The sequence below is a fragment of the Salvia miltiorrhiza genome, chromosome 6 (genome assembly GCF_028751815.1).
Source record: "Salvia miltiorrhiza cultivar Shanhuang (shh) chromosome 6, IMPLAD_Smil_shh, whole genome shotgun sequence".
In the NCBI taxonomy this organism is placed as follows: domain Eukaryota; kingdom Viridiplantae; phylum Streptophyta; class Magnoliopsida; order Lamiales; family Lamiaceae; genus Salvia; species Salvia miltiorrhiza.
The window spans coordinates 15,809,943-15,827,830 of record NC_080392.1 but is presented as its reverse complement, the minus strand read 5'-3'; the positions used below and the strand labels follow the sequence as shown (position 1 = coordinate 15,827,830).

Sequence of the window (17,888 nt, the reverse complement as noted above, 5' to 3'; positions counted from 1 at the left end):
TTTTTATTAAATCTCGTGGCCAGCCAAAGTGCTATACTTTTGACGGACAGAGGAAGTATAAAATACTAATAAAAATTAAATTTATATATCATATATAATTAATTAATTGTAATGATTCATTTATAAGTGTCAGATCTTAATTTTCGAATTTTTATAACTTATTAATGTTATTCATTGTTCACGTGATGTATATCCATAGTCTATAATATATATATATACACACACAACAGTATTAAAAAGACAATTTTCAATTGAAAATCAATTTCAAGTCAATTTTAAAATTGAGTGGCAAATTTGTAATTATAATAAAATTGAAGATTTATTTATAAACTATATATATATATATATATATATATATATATATATATTATTTTCTTTTACTTTAACTTCTTATTTTTCTATTTTATTTCTTTTCTAACATTGTAAAATTCGACTAATTATAAAATATTTTATATGAAAATCAAATTAAAGACCATGAGCTTTATTTGATATATGTTATTAAATATTAAATTTATAATCTAACAATTATATTTATTTAAAGATCAAAACTTAAAAAAAATTATGTTTCCCTTTTTCTTTTTTTGAATAAATCTATTTTTTAATTCTTTATTATTATTATTATTATTATTATTATTATTATTATTATTATTATTATTATTATTATTATTATTTTATTTTAACTTTTTTTTTTCTTTTTTGCAGTGTCAATTTTTATTATTCTATATTATTCCTTTTTTATATACTATTAAACTCAAATATATAGTATTTTTTTTATTATATTTATAATTTGTTATCTAATAATTGAAATTGGTACTCCCTCCGTCCACGAATTAAAGCCCTATTTGAGGGTGGGCACGGAGACTAAGAAAGCTGAAAAAGGTGTTTTGGATTAAATATAAGGGTAGTTGACTAAAGTGATAAAGTAGTTGACTAAAGTGTTAAAGGTGTTGTGTGGTGGGTCCACTAGTGATAAAGTGTAATAAATATAGAATATAAAAATAATAAAGTTGTTGTAAGATGGGTCCATTAATGGCAAAGGGTAGTAAATATAGAAAAAGAAGAAGAGTAAAAATGTACATAAAGCACAATAGGGCTTTAATTGGTGGACAAAAATTTAAGTGCAAGTAGGGCTTTAATTCGTGGACGGAGGGAGTATCAATTTTTTATATATAGGTAGAAAATCTAAACAAAGGTCCCCATGTACCAACTTTTTTTTTTTGAAACCAGAAAGAAGATTTTATAAAAACTTAACAAAGGTCCTCCCCAATTACATCAGATAACTAGGGCTGTATACGAATCGAGCCGAGCCAAATACCTTCAGGCTCGGGCTCGGTTCGTGAAGATTTGGTTTGGCTCGAATTCGGCTCAAGCTCGAATTTGAGCATAAAAATGAGCCCGAGTTCGACTCGCTTATAAAATACCAAGCTCGAGTTTGGTTCGAATTCGGCTCGTTAATTATTCATTTATCTCGAGCTCGAGCTCGGCTCGAATTCGAGCTCGGTTCGAATTATTTATATATTAAGGTTTCATTAAAATAAAAAAAATTATATTTGTTCATATATTACTAGACTATTTATGAATCATAATTTATAATTTATTTTTAACAAATAGATAATTTATCAAGTTAATAGTAATTTTTTAATTATGAGTATTATTTTTATTATTTAAAAAAGATTTAAAAAATAAAATATATAAAATTATTATTTAATGAACCTATTCGCGAACGTATTCGTGAACCTATTCATGAGCCTATTCGCAAATATATTCGCGAGCTCACGAGCCGAACATGCACAGGCTCGAGTTCGGCTCGATAATTTTATCGAGCTCGGATTTGGGCTCGAGTTCGGCTCGTTTAGAAAACGAACGAATTTCGAATGAGCTTTTTTCGAGCCGAGCTCCAAATAGTTCGCGAGCGGCTTGGTTCGTTTACACCCCTACAGATAACCACTCCGTCATCTCACGTTCACAGCACTTCAAATGGCCATTATTGCCTGCAAACTGAGTGAGCAAATGCGCTGCGCTATTAGCCGAACGAAAAATATGAAAAACACCAACCAACATGCACTTCCTAGCCTCTTGAATCATCTCCAAAATGTCAGCCGGAAGAAAAACGTGATCATCATCCGGTGATGCCATCACTCTTGCCGCGAGAAGAGAGTCGATGTGGATTTCAATGGGGTAGATCTCACTCTTGATACTCGTCACCAAACTTTGAATTACAGCCATAACTTCTGATATCATAGCATTAGACGACGACCCATAGGTTTTGCCATCGTTTTCGTTACTCTCCCCTTATCATCACGGATAATAATTCTCACCCCGAAAGCAAGCGGCTCTGGATTGAACATGGAGTCCACATCGACTCTATAACAACCTTTCCTCGGCACCCTCCATCTTCGGTCTCCTATCTTCACCCCCAACATATTCTCCGACAATGACAGCTATCTAGTCGCCTGGAAAGCCTCCCAAAATGCCATGCAATCATTCTCTATGGGTTGTGCCATTCTAGCTGCTCTGGAGTCATGTCGGAAGTCTTCATGAACATGATCCGATCGTCATGAATCTTCCTCTTGAGGGCATTCTTTTGGTTGTACATCTCCATGATTCGGGTTATCTTGTTGTTGGACTTCTCAAACATCTCCTTGATTTCGGGTGGAGCCTCTGAGGCTTGTGATGCCGACGACTTCCCCTTTCCCTTAGCCACCCTCGCCGGCGCCTTCGCCACTTTGTTTCCAATCGGCCGGAAAGACGTGATTTCCTCGCCAGACGCCGAGGTGGTGAAGTCGCCCGTCTCCGAAGTCTTTGTCCTCTTGGAGGCATGACGTCTCCTTCGAAGTACATAGACTTGAACCTCTGGTTGATTCGGAGCATCTTCCATGCATTCCAGTAGGTGAAGGGGCCGGAAGTGCTCCTAGCGGCAACGATAGTTTGGGCCTTCTTTTGAAGCATGTCGTTAGAATGACCAGAAGACCACTTGGCACACGTCTTCACCCAGATATTTTCTCATAACTTCACCTCCGCACTCACTCGATCCCAGTGTTTAAGGAGGAAGGAGTATATAAAAAAGAGAGAAAAAAAATATAAAAAAAATAAATAAAAGGCAACGGTCGAATGACCGATTTTTTTTTTAGTCGGCAAAGAGCCGTTGCTTGTTTAAAATTCGATTTTTCTTAATAGCAACGGCAAAGAGCCGTTGCTTGTATGACACGCGCTCCCTTTTAAGAGCATCAAGTCATACCCGATAAATCAGGTCTCCCTCGAGTACGCCGTTGTTGCAGTGAGTACTGAGTCCCCACTTTACTCGAGTAGGTGAGATCAAGTACCCCACTGTGGGTGCTCTTATAGAATTTGTATTAGCTTGAAGTGGATTTGTATCTGGTTTTGTTCGCTTTTAGTTTAGTAGCGGTTATTGTTATGTGTTTAGTTAAGAGATTGCTATTTTTATGTTATTGAGATTTTGTTCTTCTCTTTATTGTGGATGTAGTAGTAGAACCAGATGAATTTGGGGTGGAGGTGGTCTTTGTAGCCGTAGAGGGGGAAGGGGAGGGTTGGAGTGAAGGGGGTTATTCCATTATTGGTGGAGTGGTTATATCACAGACATCCCACTACAAATTAGTGAAGGGGATTATTTCATCGTTAATCGGTTTCCGTTTCGGTTAATCAGAAAGCTGGTTTTATTATAATCGAATCGGACCAAATACCACCCTAGTTTAAACGGTTTCAAAAAACCTTTTCAAATTAGGGCTTTTAAAACCCAAAACCCCTCCATTTTTCCACACATACACTGTAAGCATAGAACTGCTTTCACTGCACAGCAACCCAGTGTGTGTAGTGCCTGTTTTTGTCCGTCCACAATGGCGAGCGACGCCGACATGAGTGGTTGGACCGGTCTTCTGCATTCCTCTTCGAAGCTAATCGAACAAGCCGCTCCTTCGGCTCAGTTTCCGCCGCTTCAGGTCTCACTTTCGATTCCTTGAAATTCTGAAGCCCAATTGTTTGCTGATATGTTTTTTCATTTTGAGATTTGGTTAATTGAACTGGTTCTTTGTTGTGTTATTGGTGGAAACAGAGGAATTTGGATCAGTTGGAGGCTCTGTCGAAGAAGCTGAAGGCGAAAACCCTACGAGCCGAAGCTCCTTCTCAGTCTATTGCAGCTACTAGGTATTTTATTGTTTTTTTTTGTCTCAATGGGTTTGTAAGTCTTTTAGAATTGTCTGAACTGATTTTGTTTCTTTGCCAGTTAGTTGCAAATTATGTGTGTTGTCCAATGGGAATGTTTTGTCAGTACGTGGAGTTTGATTTGATCAAGTTGTAGATCAGAAATATGAAACAAGTGACAGCAAACTCGATGGAGATCGGAGTTCCAAAATGCATATCATTTTTAGAAATTTTGAAACTAGTGGTGTTTGCTTTAAAGGCTAACAAAAAAAAATGGTTATCCTTGGGCATTAGCATTATGAAATCTGAGTATAGAAATAGCACTAGCTTTATGAGATTTCATTACTGTCTCAGCGTCCTGTTGATAGTATTTCATAACTTTTTTTAGTTATTTTGTCTTATTCTATAGAAATTCTTTCCGTTGGTAGGCTATTAGCCCGGGAGGGGTTAAATGCAGAGCAGCTAGCTCGTGATCTCAAGTCCTTTGAATTGAAGGTAGAAAAATTCATTCCTGCCGAGCCATTTCTCCAGATTGCTGTGAATTAATGTATCGTCATTCTGACAAGTAATTCTTGAACTTATAAAATTTCCAGTGTCCATATCATCTGAAAATATTATGCAGAATAGAATGTTAATTATTAGAGTTATTATAAAGTACAATCTGTATACTCTTTTAGGCATGCTGGCTTCTTATATTACATGTAGCTTGGATGTTGTGCCGAATAGTTTCTTTTGGAGTTTTTCATTTTGAAAATCAATACATCATATCTTTCATGTATTACAGATTCCAGCTTCTCTCTCCCCTCTCTTCTTTTGCAACATATATGATGTTTAATTTATTATGTTCTTCTCTTTGCATTTTTAACTTCTCCCTGGTAAAGACCACATTTGAAGATGTATTTCCTGCTGAGGCAACAACAGTCGAAGAGTATCTCCAACAGGTAGTTTCATTATTTTTAAACACATAAGTACAATTTATGCTATAAACGACATATAAGAATGGAAGTGGCAAGATATTACTATATTAGTGGACTTTCCTTATCAGTGAGCATGATATTTGTTGAAATTCAGGTCCATGAAATGGCAATGCTCTCCGCTGTTCAGGAAGCTCAGAAGGATAATCTTAGAAGTTTCAATGATTATATGATGTCTGTATTGCAGGTATCTCAATCAGTTTTGACTTTAAATTTGAGCATTCTTGGTGAATTCCTCTTGTTGAATAGCTTGAAATCATTCTGCCGTGCAAAACTTGTCTTTTCAGGAGGACTGGCGAAAGGAAAAAAGAGATTTCCTTCAGAGCCTAAGTCGTATTTCAATACTACCTAGAACAAATATCCGTGATTCGAGCAGTGGGATTAGTCGCCAGGGTCAAATAGTACCTATGGCTTCAAGTCCTGAGCTTTCATCGGGACAATCTGGTGCTGAGCTGGCACTATTGGCTGATAAACCCGTAGTTGAAAAAAAGGCTGCCGCATATGCAGAAGTTGTGAAGAATCTTAACAGTGCTAGACAGCATGGCTTACCCTTCAAAGTAAGACATGAAATCATACACTAAATCTTTCAAGTTACCTGTGTAATTCTGGATAATGGCAGTGGCTTGACTCACGTAAAATCAACATATTATATCGTTTCCTCTGAGTTCTTAATTCAGGATAATGAGACAGGAAATTACTCTCATACTTCTATATAGCCACTTTAAATGAGTGTAAAGTTAACCATACCAAACTAACAATTTCTTTCCTCAGCCTGCTGCAGCTTTCAAAAATGCATATGAAAGTCTGAAAATGGACTCATCTGGCTCAAAATCTGTCAGCATGCTGAAGATTTGGCACCTAATTATGGTTTGTTTGCAAGTTTAAATAATCATTACTTTCAAAGTTCGTGTTTCACAGATTTTTTATTGATGTACAATATTACTGGCAGACATTAATGGGTGAGGATCCAAGTGTAAAACGGGGTGTTTCTAAGAGAATGTCCTTAGTGATTGGAGCTCGGCACCATCTGGAGTGGGGACATGAGAAGTATGTAATGGATATGATTCATAGTCATCCTGCACAGGTAAATTATTTCAATGTTTTTATTGCATGTTTTAGTGGACAAAATGGTTGCCTTCTCCTCAGTTAGCACATAATGATACCTCTTATTAGGATTCTTCAATTACTCAATGTAAAATAATTGCTTGATTGTACCTTTTTGGCCTGCAGGTGTTTGCTTAGGTTGTGCATGTCTTCCTGTCTATTAAATTGTTTTATAATTTGAAGTTACATTACAGTTGATATTCAAATTTTGATATGACTATTATAGGCTGCACTTGGTGGGGCTGTTGGAAATCTGCAAAGAATCCGTGCCTTCCTTCGGGTTTGATGTTTGAGTCAGCTTACATCATTATAATTAAACACATGCCAATGTACAAATGGATGTATGCGGCTTAGTCTACTTGTTTGTTAATTGATACATCTTTTTGTTCTGCAGATGCGTTTGAGGGAATATGGAGTTCTTGACTTTGATGCAGGTGATGCCCGTCGACAACCTCCTATAGACACCACGTGGCAGCAGGTTTAGTACTCTTCTTAGTAGTATGAATATCTCATGAGAATCTGTTTATGTATGACCATCCGGGCATGGCATTTCATATTTTAACATATCAAAGTAATAATTCAAGAAATGAAGATATTAAAAGGGGGATCTACTTGGCCTCTAATTTTAGTAGTTCCAATTGTGGTTGGGAAAAATAGCAAAAAACATAGCTATTTCCTTCAGAGTTGAAGTTAGCTGATCTTTATGTTTTTTAAGATATTTGAATTGTTCGGGGAGTAAACTTGAATACTGCTGGGTTATGTGGTGCATTAAGTTACTGCCCAACTTATTCTCCCAAACTGGTAAATTTGTCTATTTTTGTTAACAGATATACTTTTGCCTGAGAACTGGATACTATGACGATGCTCTGGGAGTTGCTCGAACATCACGCGTCTCCCAGCAATTCACTCCTCTGGTACGAGTAGTAGAAATGCTCCTTCATTAATCATCTATTCATTTTTTCAAGTTTATTTGCTTCTTGTTTTGCTAGCTTGCTGAGTGGATTTCTACTGGAGGTATGGTATCAGCAGAGACTGCAGCTTCTGCTTCAGAAGAATGCGAGAAAATATTACGGATGGTTGACCGAGTTGGTCGGCCTTCATATGACAAGAAAAAGTTACTCTTGCATGCTATTATATCTGGTTCCAGGAGGCTGATTGACAGGTTGCTTAGAGAGCTACCTACTATCTTTAATACAATTGAGGATTTCTTATGGTTCATGTTATCTGCTGTACGTGAAAGCTCTGGTGGTTCCTCCTCTTCAGTTGTCCTCAATGGCGGAGTATCATCTTACAGTTTGGACGATTTACAAGCATATCTGAATAAATTTGAGCCATCATATTATACAAAGAATGGAAAGGACCCTTTGGTGTATCCATATGTATTACTTTTAAGCATCCAGCTGCTTCCAGGCGTTCTTCATTTGTCGAAAGATATTGGAGATAATGGATTTAGTGTTGATTCAGTGCATATATCAATTGTGCTAGCTGACTATGGCGTCCTTTCTGAAGGTTCTGGGTCAGGACAAAAACTTGGAGTGATGGATGCCTTGGCTGAGGCATCCAGCATTATTAGGCAATATGGGGCAGCGTATTTGCGCCATGGTGACCATTTAATGGCATTGGAGTATTATGCTCAAGCAGCTGCCGCTGTGGGTGGTGGGCAATTGTCATGGATTGGAAGAGCTAGTGTGGATCAGCAAAGGCAGAAGACCTTGATGTTAAAGCAACTCCTGACAGAGATTCTTTTACGTGATGGCGGTATATCTCTTTTACTTGGCTCAAGAGGTGCTGGAGAAGAAGGTCAGTTGGGAAGATTTTTGACTGATGGGAAGACACGACAACAGTTTTTGTTCGAAGCTGCTCGACAGTGTCAGGATGCTGGTTTATATGATAAAGTAAACTCTCTTTAAGTTTCCTTTTCTTTTTTACTGAATATCCATGTCTGAGTTGATAGCCTGCCCTTCAATTCTCCTCTGATACTTAATATTATCGGTTGATATCTCCTTGGTAATTCCCAACATTGTAATTATTTTTTGCAATTTTCTGATTAATGCTTTTTGAATCCCTTGATTTATTTGACTAACTTTACCTTCACATTTCAGTCCATAGAGATCCAAAAAAGAATCGGCGCATTTTCTGCTGCATTGGATACGATAAACAAGTGTCTATCTGAAGCTCTTTGTGCCTTATCTCGTGGTAGACTGGATGGTGAAAGCAGGATCACTGGACTTATACATTCTGGAAATGAGATCTTGGAAACATTCAAATACTACCCTGAAATCAGGTTTCTAGTTCTTGCCTTGTTTGTATTTCTAGTTCTAGACGGTTTAAAGGCAATCATTGAAGTCTGTCAACTTTGATTTGATATTTTACTTTCATTTTACTTCTCCATATAATTGCACTTCCCCAACCTAGTTTCTGCTATTGAATTTGGTGATTGAGTTGGTTGCAGTTGTAAGTGGATTTATTGATAAGTTTCCATATGTTAAATTTTCTGAGTTTCATTCCATTCTGCAGTCCTCAAGAGAGAGCCACTGTAATTGAGCAACAAAATGTGCTGAGGCAGCTCGAAGCAATCTTAGCTATCCATAAACTCGCTAGGTCTGGGAATCAGCTAGATGCATTGAGGGAGATTGCAAGACTTCCGTTTCTTCCACTGGACCCGAGGTCTGCAGATTTCGCATCTGATGTCTTCCAAAACGTGTCACCTCATGTTGAAGCCTGCGTACCGGGCCTTCTCAAAGACGCTCTCAATTGTTTGGACAACGTCAGTGATACAGACGGATCGCTTCGTGCTATGAGAGCAAAGGTAACAAACTGTGGTTTATGTTTCGTGTCGACTGTGTTTGCTTCTGCAAATTATGATCGTTATTTCAATGACAAAACTTGCTGATATTTGCAGATCGCCAACTTTCTTGCCAACAACCTTAATCGGAACTGGCCTCGTGATTTGTATGAAAAGATTGCTCGAAGCTTGTGAATTGTGTAGGATCTTTTTTGTTACTTGTCCATGAGGACTAATGTGTATTTTTTTAGTATCCCTTGAGGTTACTATGTGAGGTTAACAGCGATTCCCTTTTTGTTTTTATTTTATTATATCTTTGGGATACCGAAAATCTTTTTTGTAGTGTACTTAAATCATAAACTTGTGATCCAATTTCTAAAGAATTATATTTAAACCAAACATGATATTGGAATGAGCTTATTTTCATTCATTATATAGAACTAGAAGAGCCCATTCTCAGTAATTTTACATCAATAAAATAATTCATTAACACAAAAATTTGTGGCAGGCTGCTTGACATGCTAAAATTACTGAAGATGGTAGTATCCGTATGTGGATATGAATTTATATGTAAAACAAATTGGCATTTTAATTTGGATATGATTAATTACATTTTTTTTTAAGATTAAAAGTGGTGGGGTCCCTCAATGACATATGTGTAAATAAGTGTAAAATATAAAGATAGTAATTAAGAAACACAAAAACTCATGTGAAACGGTTTTATGGAGAAACCGGCTTCACAATGACACTACTTCAACATGCAAATGACACTTTTAAAGTGTCATTTGCATGTTGAAGTAGTGTCATTGTGAAGTTGATTTCACTATAAAATCGATTTTACAGGAGACCACATGATTAAGAAAATGGTTACTAAAAATAAGTAGGTTCCGAACGGACCAAAATGATAAATTATGACACAAAGTAGCATGTGTAAATAAGTGTAAAATATAAGGATAATAATTGAGAAAATGATTACTAAAAATAAGTAGGACACGAATGGACCAAAATGATAAATTAGGATACGACTTGATGGATAGAGGGAGTATAATGTAATAAAGATGTTTTGATTTTTTTAAAATATATATGTTGGGACACAAATTGGTGGACGGAGGAAGTATAATGTACTCCCTCCGTCCTACTCCAATAGGCTCACTTCTTTTGGGCACGGAGATTAAAAAAACTTACTTTTTAGTAGGAAAGTGATAGTAAAGTGGTGTAGTCCACACCAATTAAGTACAATTTTTTTACCCAAAAAGGAAAATGAGCCTATTGGAGTGGGACATCCCAAAAAGAAAAATGAGCATATTGGAGTGGGACGGAGGGAATAATAAAGTTGTTGTAATTTTTTTTTAAAAATATATATACTCAATCCGTCTCACAAAAATGTGAACATTTGTAAGTGACACAAGTTTTAAGAAATATTAGATAAAAGTGTATTGCGAGTGGAAAATGAGTTTCATTTTATGAAAAGTAGAGATGAAAAGTAAATGGATTGTGGTAGGGTAGTGTATCAAATATAAATGTTCATGTTTCTTTGAGAAGCCCCAAAATGACAAAATGTTCATGTTTTTATGAGAACGGATGGAGTATATGTTGGACAGGATCTGGCTCGGAACCAAATTGGGTCGCGCCCTGGATCTGCGCTCATCGCTCACAAAAGAGACTCCCTATTCAATATATCGAGTATCGCCGCCGTCTCTGAAACAACTCTTTCCTTTCTCTCTCCGTCTCTCGCCTCGCCGCCTCTCACTTGCTTCCGATTTCGCCTACTGTCTCACGTCGCGCCTCTCCGCTCTCTCAACTCTCTCTCTCGGCGCCGCCTCCGGTCAAGCCAGCACACAGCGGCAATTAGGTAACTTAGGTTCATCTGTATCAATGTTTGTTCATCTATTTTGCTTGTTGATTTTCGGAATTGATTCAGTTGACGAGCTTTTAGCTATGTGTGTTGATGAGCTTTTGAATCGAAGGGTTTTTTTTATAATTTCTTTGTGAAATTGGGTAATTCAGGTACTCTTATACCCGATTCGGACCGAATAGAATATCATAAATTCCACGGTATCACACTCACTCACTCAGTCCCTCTGAACCCGTTACCCGCCCCCACCCCCACCCCGACGCCTTGACACCCACTTGCCCCGCGCCCTCTGCCGTGTCGTGCGTCGCTGCAGGTTCCCAGTTGTCTTTGCCATCTACAAATTAAAAGCTTTTATTTGTGACTTTGTGTAGCCTAGCCCTAAAAGTTAGTTTTATTGTCTAGGCCCAACGCCCTCCACCGTGTCGTGCGCTGCCGTCGGACCCTGCGTCCCTCACCGCCACCGGCCTGACTTCGCTACAAGCTCGGTAAGCTTTCTAAGTTCTAACTTTCTTGGCTCTTTGATGGTATTTGTGGTTGATTCTTGGGAATCCGATCCGATTCTGAATTATAAATTTGGTGTCTTGGTGAAGAAACTTTTGGTGTTTGAATTATAAATTTGGTCTTGGTTTCATATAATGGTGGGCATTTTTTTTTAATTAATATGTTGGGCAGATTGTACATTTTTGTACTCGTTCTTCATTGTCGTGGTGAGCAAAATACAATACTTCCTCCGTCCCATTATTCATGACACGTTTTCCTTTTTGGGTTGTCCCAACCTACATGACACGTTTCTATTTTTGGAAACAATTAGGGTTCACTTAGCCTTAATTTAATCACTAATTACCTACCTAAAAATTATGATAACCCTAATTAAAACTCATTTCTCTCTCTCTCTCTCTCTCTCTCTCTCTCTCTCTCTCTCTCCCCTACCAGCCGTCGCCTCCCTTCTCTTAAAAAATTCTCGGCCACCACCATCCGTCGATCTGCCGCCTCCACCGCCCTCTTGCCCCCCACCACCCGGTCGCACCCGCGTCGCTGTCTTTGCCGCTGCATTTTATCACGGCTGCTCTACTCGCCTTTGCCACTCTCTTCTCCGCCGCCTCCCTCACCTTCCGCCTCTCCACCCCTCTGGGTGAATCCTAGTAAAAGCGCGGCGACGGAGTACGGAAGAATTGTTTCAATTTTTGTCTTCAATACTTGGGTTTCGATGTTTGTGGGTAGACCTGGTTTTGATTTTTGTTTCAATTTTGTCTTCAATACTTGTGGATTTGTGGATTTTTGTTTGTGGGTTTCGATTTTGGTTTCAATTTTGTTTTGATTTTTGGTTTCGATTTTGGTTTCAATTTTGTTTTGATTTTTGGTTTCAATTTTGTAGATCTAGTTTTGATTTTTTGGTTTCGATTTCTGTTTGCTGGTGAATTGAGCTGGCCGACGACGGCGGCGGCGGCGGTGGCGACTCTTCACCGCGAGCCTGGCGGCGCTGGAAGACGAAGGAGGCGGCGACCGTTCTCTGTCTCCAGCACAAGGGGCGTATGCCCTGTTCCGAACAAGATGCGGAGAGAGAGAGATGGAGAGAGGGAGAGAGGGAAGATGTAAGGGAGAGAGGGGACAGGGGGAGGACGGAGAGGGGCCGACGACGGAGGCGCTCACCAGCGGCGGCGGCGCCATGTACCGATCCGGCGAGAGAGAGAGAGAGGCCGAGAGAGGAGTGTACGTGAGTGTGTGACTGTGTGTGTGTGTGTGTGTGTTAATTAAAATAACACTAAACATCTAGTTCCCTTAATTCTACTATTCTTAATCTCCGTGCCGAACAGTAACGTCCCATAAATAATGGGATGAAGGGAGTACTTTTTTTCTTTTGGGGTATTAATCATATCTATAGATCATTTTGTAAATTTGAAACTAAGAAAATTAGAATACGAGTACCGACAAATAATCTATTTTGTAAATTTGAAACTAAGAAAATTAGAATACGAGTACTGACAAATAATCTATATCAATCCAACAATTTTCTTATGCATGCAAACTAATGGTTGATTTGATTACATTTTCATAAATGTCAGTAAGAAAGAAGTTTTCCTTGACTTCTGCAATTGAACAGTCGGCTCAAAAAATTGAACGGTATTTAAATTTGCTTATTTAATATCGGGCCTAAGAAAAATAGTACTCTCTTCGTCCCATGGAAAGTGGTGCATATTCTTTTTTGGGTTGTCTGATCGAAAATGATGCATTTCTTTTTTTGATAATAATTTTACACTACAAACAATATGACCCCACATACATTTACACACATTTACACTACAATCTTATTCTCCTTAAATCCCGTGCTCAAAAGAAATGCGCCACTTTGACCGGGACGGGGGAGTACTTCATTAATATTTATATTAATTTTTTAAATAATATAATGAGAAAAATATCAAGTGTAATGATTTAAACTATTTACTTAGTTATTTAATATTTATAGATTTATTTATTTTTCTATTTTTTTGTGGAAATTATTAATAGATTTATAGACACCCAAATTTAATTATGAGAGGCCCAAACCCATCTTTTAAATTAAGCAAGGCTCAATTCTTTTCTCTTACCCTCTCACGCGCGCTCCGTCTGCAGCCAAACTCCCCCCTTCTATTGCTTCTTCCATTTCCGGCGAAAACTCCTCCTCCTAATTTTTCTCCTCATCAATCCTTCTCGTAGCTGCCGCTGTTAACGAGAAAAATTGGTTTAAGATATAATTTCATTAAGGCTACGCAAGTAGCTAGCAAATCTTCAACGATCGCAAGCTGCCGTTGCACCAAATGATTTTCTGATTCGGCAATTTGAGAGGTCGGCGGCGGCGAGTTCATTCAAACTTCTGAGGTAGAAGTTTTAATATTTGTTTTATAAGACGGATTATGCATTTGACAAGAAATCATATTTTCTGTGGAAATGCAAGTTAATTTACGCAATGCTTGTGTTAAAAGTTCCAGATAGTTTAAGAAATGGAAATTGATGCCTCACAGAGCTTGAGTTCTGATGATGGAGCGTATGATTGCGATAGTGATTCTGAGGGTTTTGTCGGCGACTCAATTGATGATGAACTTTGCTTTGCCACCGGTGACATACCCAAGCTGCAATTTAGGTATACTGTTGGAAAGCAAATCATATGGAGTTTATGGACATTTTTTTTGTGTCTGTGAGAAGGAAATTGTTATTAGGAATTTACGAGAAATATGGTTAATGTTCATGCACGCTGCAGGAAAGAGAGGTCAAAGGCGCGGTGGATGGAAGAGTTGGGAATGGCTGAGGTGCTGGAGAAAAAGGGTAAACTTTGGATTACAACCGGGATAATTCGTAATGGGAAGACATATTGCTCAATAGAAGAAACTTTGTATGTGATGCAAACTCTTCATCATTAATTCCAGCATTGTTATCTTTAGGTGCATTATGTACTCAGTTAATCTTGGGGTAATTTATTTATGTATTGTCTGTGCTCTGTTTGAGTAGTTACTTTTTTGAATTAGAATTGTTAAATCATGCTGTTGCCTCAGTTAATAATGGATAATTATGCTGAATGAAATAATTAATGGTGCTGCATGGTTTGTACATCTTACATAGTTAATTTGGAGTGAATAACTATTGATTTTATGTTATTCTGAATTGAAGAGGAAAAGAATTATATAATATGTTTACTCTGTTCATTCTTGTTAATCGGTTTCGGAACAGAAGATTTGGATTATTTTTTGTTCATTTCAAACTTTTAACTGAAACTTGACTTTTTCTGCCTTAACTTTCTTGCCCCCCTCAATGGTTGCAATTCTCTTTTGCGGCAAAAATGTATGTTTTCTATGCATTAAAACTGTTGATGTTGCCTGAGCTGTTGATAGCAGTATGTAGTGCTTATTTACTGTGATTGTGAGTGATATTGTTGAAATCTTTGTAGGTATTTGGCTGAGATTGGTGCCTTGGATATCTTGAATGTTGACGATACTCCCCTTCCCTTGAGTGATATGTACACAAAGCTAGCAGAAGACAAGGAAAAGTATGGATGCTCTTGGGAGTCTTTTGAGGTTTACCGGCACCTGAAGTTTCTCGGGTATATTGTTGGCCGACATGGTGTGCCTTGGTCCATGAAGAGTGTGAAAAATAAAGCCAATGCTGACGGTATGGGAGAATCATGCAATGTTGACGACAGTTTCATCACAGATATGTTTGGTTTCATGCATCTTGGTGGAACCAGACCAATATTCGATGCTTTTCCTCCTAATAGCAAGTTCAGAAAGTCTTCCTCAGGCAATCCATCTTTTATTCTTTGCCTAGCCAGGTAACTAACTTCAGCAACACATTCTTAATGAGTTAATTTTCCTTTAAATTCAGAATGGGTTTTGAACAAACAATAATGAATACTAGTGCTGTAGTAATCTTGTTCACTTTGCTTATCCTATGCCTTTTAAGGCAAGATAATGAAAATATTTTCTCCTATAAATTTATTAATAGTTGCGACTCTGTTCATAGTATATTACTGATGACTTGGTTTCTTTGAAGATGATCACTTTGTTGTGTTAAATTTATCTATTCAGTTGATCAGGTTTAGGATCCTTGCTAACATACTACTGCTATAAGAATACCCTATATTTATTTTTCTTTCTTTTGTATAAAGTTTACCATGGATGTGACATGTGTCTTTACACAAGGATACCATCTTCTGTGCAGTGGCCACCCTCCATCTAGACAAGAGATCAAGCACCTTGAAACATGTTGTGGTCAAATTCCTCTCAAGCTCTATTTGGTCGAGAATGGGAGAGTGAGTTTCTTGTCGTTCACCAAAGCTGAGCTGCCCGCCCTTCCGTGACCTACTTGCAGCCACATAACGCTATATATATCAATAGATGCGGATCAAATAAGTTACAGTCACCATGTATGCGAGTCATTGGAGAAAACACCGACTAACTTTTCTCATTAATGCTTAAGAGGGTGTTTGGTTAAGCTTATTTTAGAGAGCTTATGAGCGTCAATAGCATGTTTGAAGAGCTTATAAGATGTAGTGTCTCAAGATCTTATAAGTTGTCAAATTGTTTGGATTGGTATAAAGAATTTATTTTAATAGCTTGTAAGCTATATAGGAGTTTATTTTACAAAACACTTATGTAGAAGTAACCTTTTTTTGTCACACTTCTCAAGTGCTTATAAGCTTTAGCCTCCAAACACAAGTTTTTCCCAATTTGAAGAAGTGTAGCAGTGCATGGGATGGTGTTTCTTGTTGGGAATGCTTAAATTCTGATTTCTATAATTTCTTATGGTCACAAACCACTATTTTGAATTATTTTGGAATTCTGTATAGGAACTTGACTGTTAATGCTGAAAATTATATAGAATAGAACTATACACAGGTTGTGCTACGTATTTGATTAAGAGTATAGGACAACTCTAATTAATACTTCCTTCGTCCCAACTTTTAGTATGAGTGTTAAAATAATTAAAGTGGAGCAAAGGTCCCACTTACTTTTAGGGCTGGTAAACCGGTCGGTTCGGTTATAACCGAACCGGTTTACCGGTTAACCGGAACCGGTTAAGAGGAATTCCTCTAACCGAAAACCGAACCGGTTTTTCAACCGGTTAACCGATTAACCGGTTCGGTTAACCGAACCGGTTAATCGGTTAACCGGTAGAAACCGATTAATGTACTGCTTCTGCGCATTCAACTTTGATCAGTAAACAATATTTAGTTATTTACGTCCAACTTTGATCATTTTTAGCAATAATAATTTGCAAGAGAAAAGTAAATAACTACCACAAAGATTGGCTGATTTCTGCGCATTCAACTGATTATAAAGAAACTATTTTTATGATGAATCTAGTATATCATATACCACCTATAGTTAACACCTAAATTCTACAAATGATGATTGATGAATCTATCTCTAATCTCTTCTTCCAGCAGCGAGCAAAGTGACATGAATAGAATGAATACACTTACTTACATCAAAGACTATCTCTTCACTCTTCTATCTCTAATCTCTGCTGCTGCCTGCTGCTATTGCCGGAGGGAAAAACCGGCGGAGGAGGCGAGCCTGGCGGAGTGAGCGACGCCGGCAAAGTGACGAGCTGCTGCTGCTGCCGGAGGGAAAACCGGCGGAGAAGGCGCCGGTCCAAGGGATGAGCGCCGCTGCTGCCGAAGGGAAAAATCGGCGGGGGACGACGCCTGCAGATTGAGCGACGCCGGCAGAGCGACGCTGGCGGAGGGAAAAATCGAAGGGAGAGGCGGTGTCGTGTTGCACTGCTGCTGCTGCGCTGCACTGCTGGCAGAGAAAGGGAGGGAGGCGCCGGTGCCGGTGGGAGAGGCTGCGGCGCCGGTGGGAGGCGGGGAGAGGAGGCCGAAAAGGGGAGGGGTGGAGAAACGGCTGGGAAAGTGGATGGAACAGGAACCGAAAGTGGAATGGATGATGGAACGACAGCTGAAACAGAAAGCCCTAATGTTAATGTGGGTGGGCCGAGTTTTTAATTTTAATAAATTAATTAAATTAAAAAAAAAACCGGTTAATCGGTTTAACCGGTTAACCGACCGGTTAAACCGATTAACCGGTTAACATTGAGAGTACTAACCGATAACCGAACCGAACCGGGAAAAACCGGTTTTCGGTTAACCGAAAACCGGTTTTTCCGGTTCGGTTACGGTTTTAACCGAAAAACCGGCACCGATTTACCAGCCCTACTTACTTTTACTAAAAATATAAATGAATACTAAAAGTTGGGACGAACAGAGTAATACAAATCTAAGGTTTTAAAATTAAAGATGGAATTATCAAAAAACAATACTACTAACATAAAATGCGACAATTATTGCAACTAGCAAAGGCAAATAGAAAACATGAAATGATCTTTGTGGAATGTTGGCCCAATTCTCATTAAACCTTTAAGCCCAAACCCGAGCCCAAAATCCCTACCCATTGATATACCCCGAGCCCCACTCAGTCTTACCCTAATTCCCTCTCTCTCATCCTCCGCCGCTTTCACCTCTCTCTCCCGAAACCCTAGC

The 17,888-nt window shown here is 38.3% G+C and overlaps 2 protein-coding genes across 4 annotated transcripts; both read left to right on the top strand.

The window, feature by feature from the left end:
- Positions 1 to 3,276: 3,276 nt before the first annotated feature.
- LOC130990170 (nuclear pore complex protein NUP93A-like) lies at positions 3,277 to 9,420 on the top strand. Of its 3 annotated transcripts, XM_057914385.1 has the most exons (15): positions 3,277 to 3,956; positions 4,070 to 4,161; positions 4,587 to 4,653; positions 5,040 to 5,099; positions 5,230 to 5,319; positions 5,420 to 5,689; positions 5,904 to 5,999; positions 6,082 to 6,216; positions 6,463 to 6,516; positions 6,631 to 6,714; positions 7,064 to 7,150; positions 7,226 to 8,131; positions 8,339 to 8,520; positions 8,754 to 9,045; positions 9,139 to 9,420. In XM_057914385.1, exons 1-15 carry the CDS (start codon positions 3,855 to 3,857, stop codon positions 9,214 to 9,216), a joined length of 2,595 nt encoding a protein of 864 aa, XP_057770368.1. In that variant the 5' UTR covers positions 3,277 to 3,854; the 3' UTR covers positions 9,217 to 9,420. The 3 variants fall into 3 exon arrangements, with proteins under 3 accessions (XP_057770368.1, XP_057770369.1, XP_057770370.1); XM_057914386.1 differs by lacking the exon at positions 3,277 to 3,956 and having other exon boundaries at positions 4,064 to 4,161; positions 4,568 to 4,653; XM_057914387.1 differs by lacking the exon at positions 3,277 to 3,956 and having other exon boundaries at positions 4,064 to 4,161; positions 4,568 to 4,723.
- A 1,182-nt stretch (positions 9,421 to 10,602) lies between these two features.
- On the top strand, positions 10,603 to 16,057 carry LOC130990565 (uncharacterized). The gene is made up of 7 exons (XM_057914786.1): positions 10,603 to 10,873; positions 11,029 to 11,076; positions 11,279 to 11,361; positions 13,876 to 13,994; positions 14,112 to 14,243; positions 14,796 to 15,176; positions 15,566 to 16,057. The coding sequence occupies exons 1-7, from the start codon at positions 10,603 to 10,605 to the stop codon at positions 15,702 to 15,704; spliced, it is 1,173 nt and encodes a 390-aa protein (XP_057770769.1). The 3' UTR covers positions 15,705 to 16,057.
- Positions 16,058 to 17,888: the final 1,831 nt, after the last annotated feature.

Bases quoted from the DNA above. Each gene is read 5' to 3' on its own strand.
- LOC130990170 (XM_057914385.1), top strand. From the start codon at position 3,855: ATGGCGAGCGACGCCGACATGAGTGGTTGGACCGGTCTTCTGCATTCC. The intron at 4,162-4,586 runs GTATTTTATTGT...TTCCGTTGGTAG, and splicing joins CAGTCTATTGCAGCTACTAG to GCTATTAGCCCGGGAGGGGT. The intron at 6,715-7,063 runs GTTTAGTACTCT...TTTTGTTAACAG, and splicing joins TAGACACCACGTGGCAGCAG to ATATACTTTTGCCTGAGAAC.
- LOC130990565 (XM_057914786.1), top strand. From the start codon at position 10,603: ATGGAGTATATGTTGGACAGGATCTGGCTCGGAACCAAATTGGGTCGC. The intron at 11,362-13,875 runs GTAAGCTTTCTA...GATGCCTCACAG, and splicing joins CTGACTTCGCTACAAGCTCG to AGCTTGAGTTCTGATGATGG. The intron at 15,177-15,565 runs GTAACTAACTTC...TCTTCTGTGCAG, and splicing joins TTTATTCTTTGCCTAGCCAG to TGGCCACCCTCCATCTAGAC.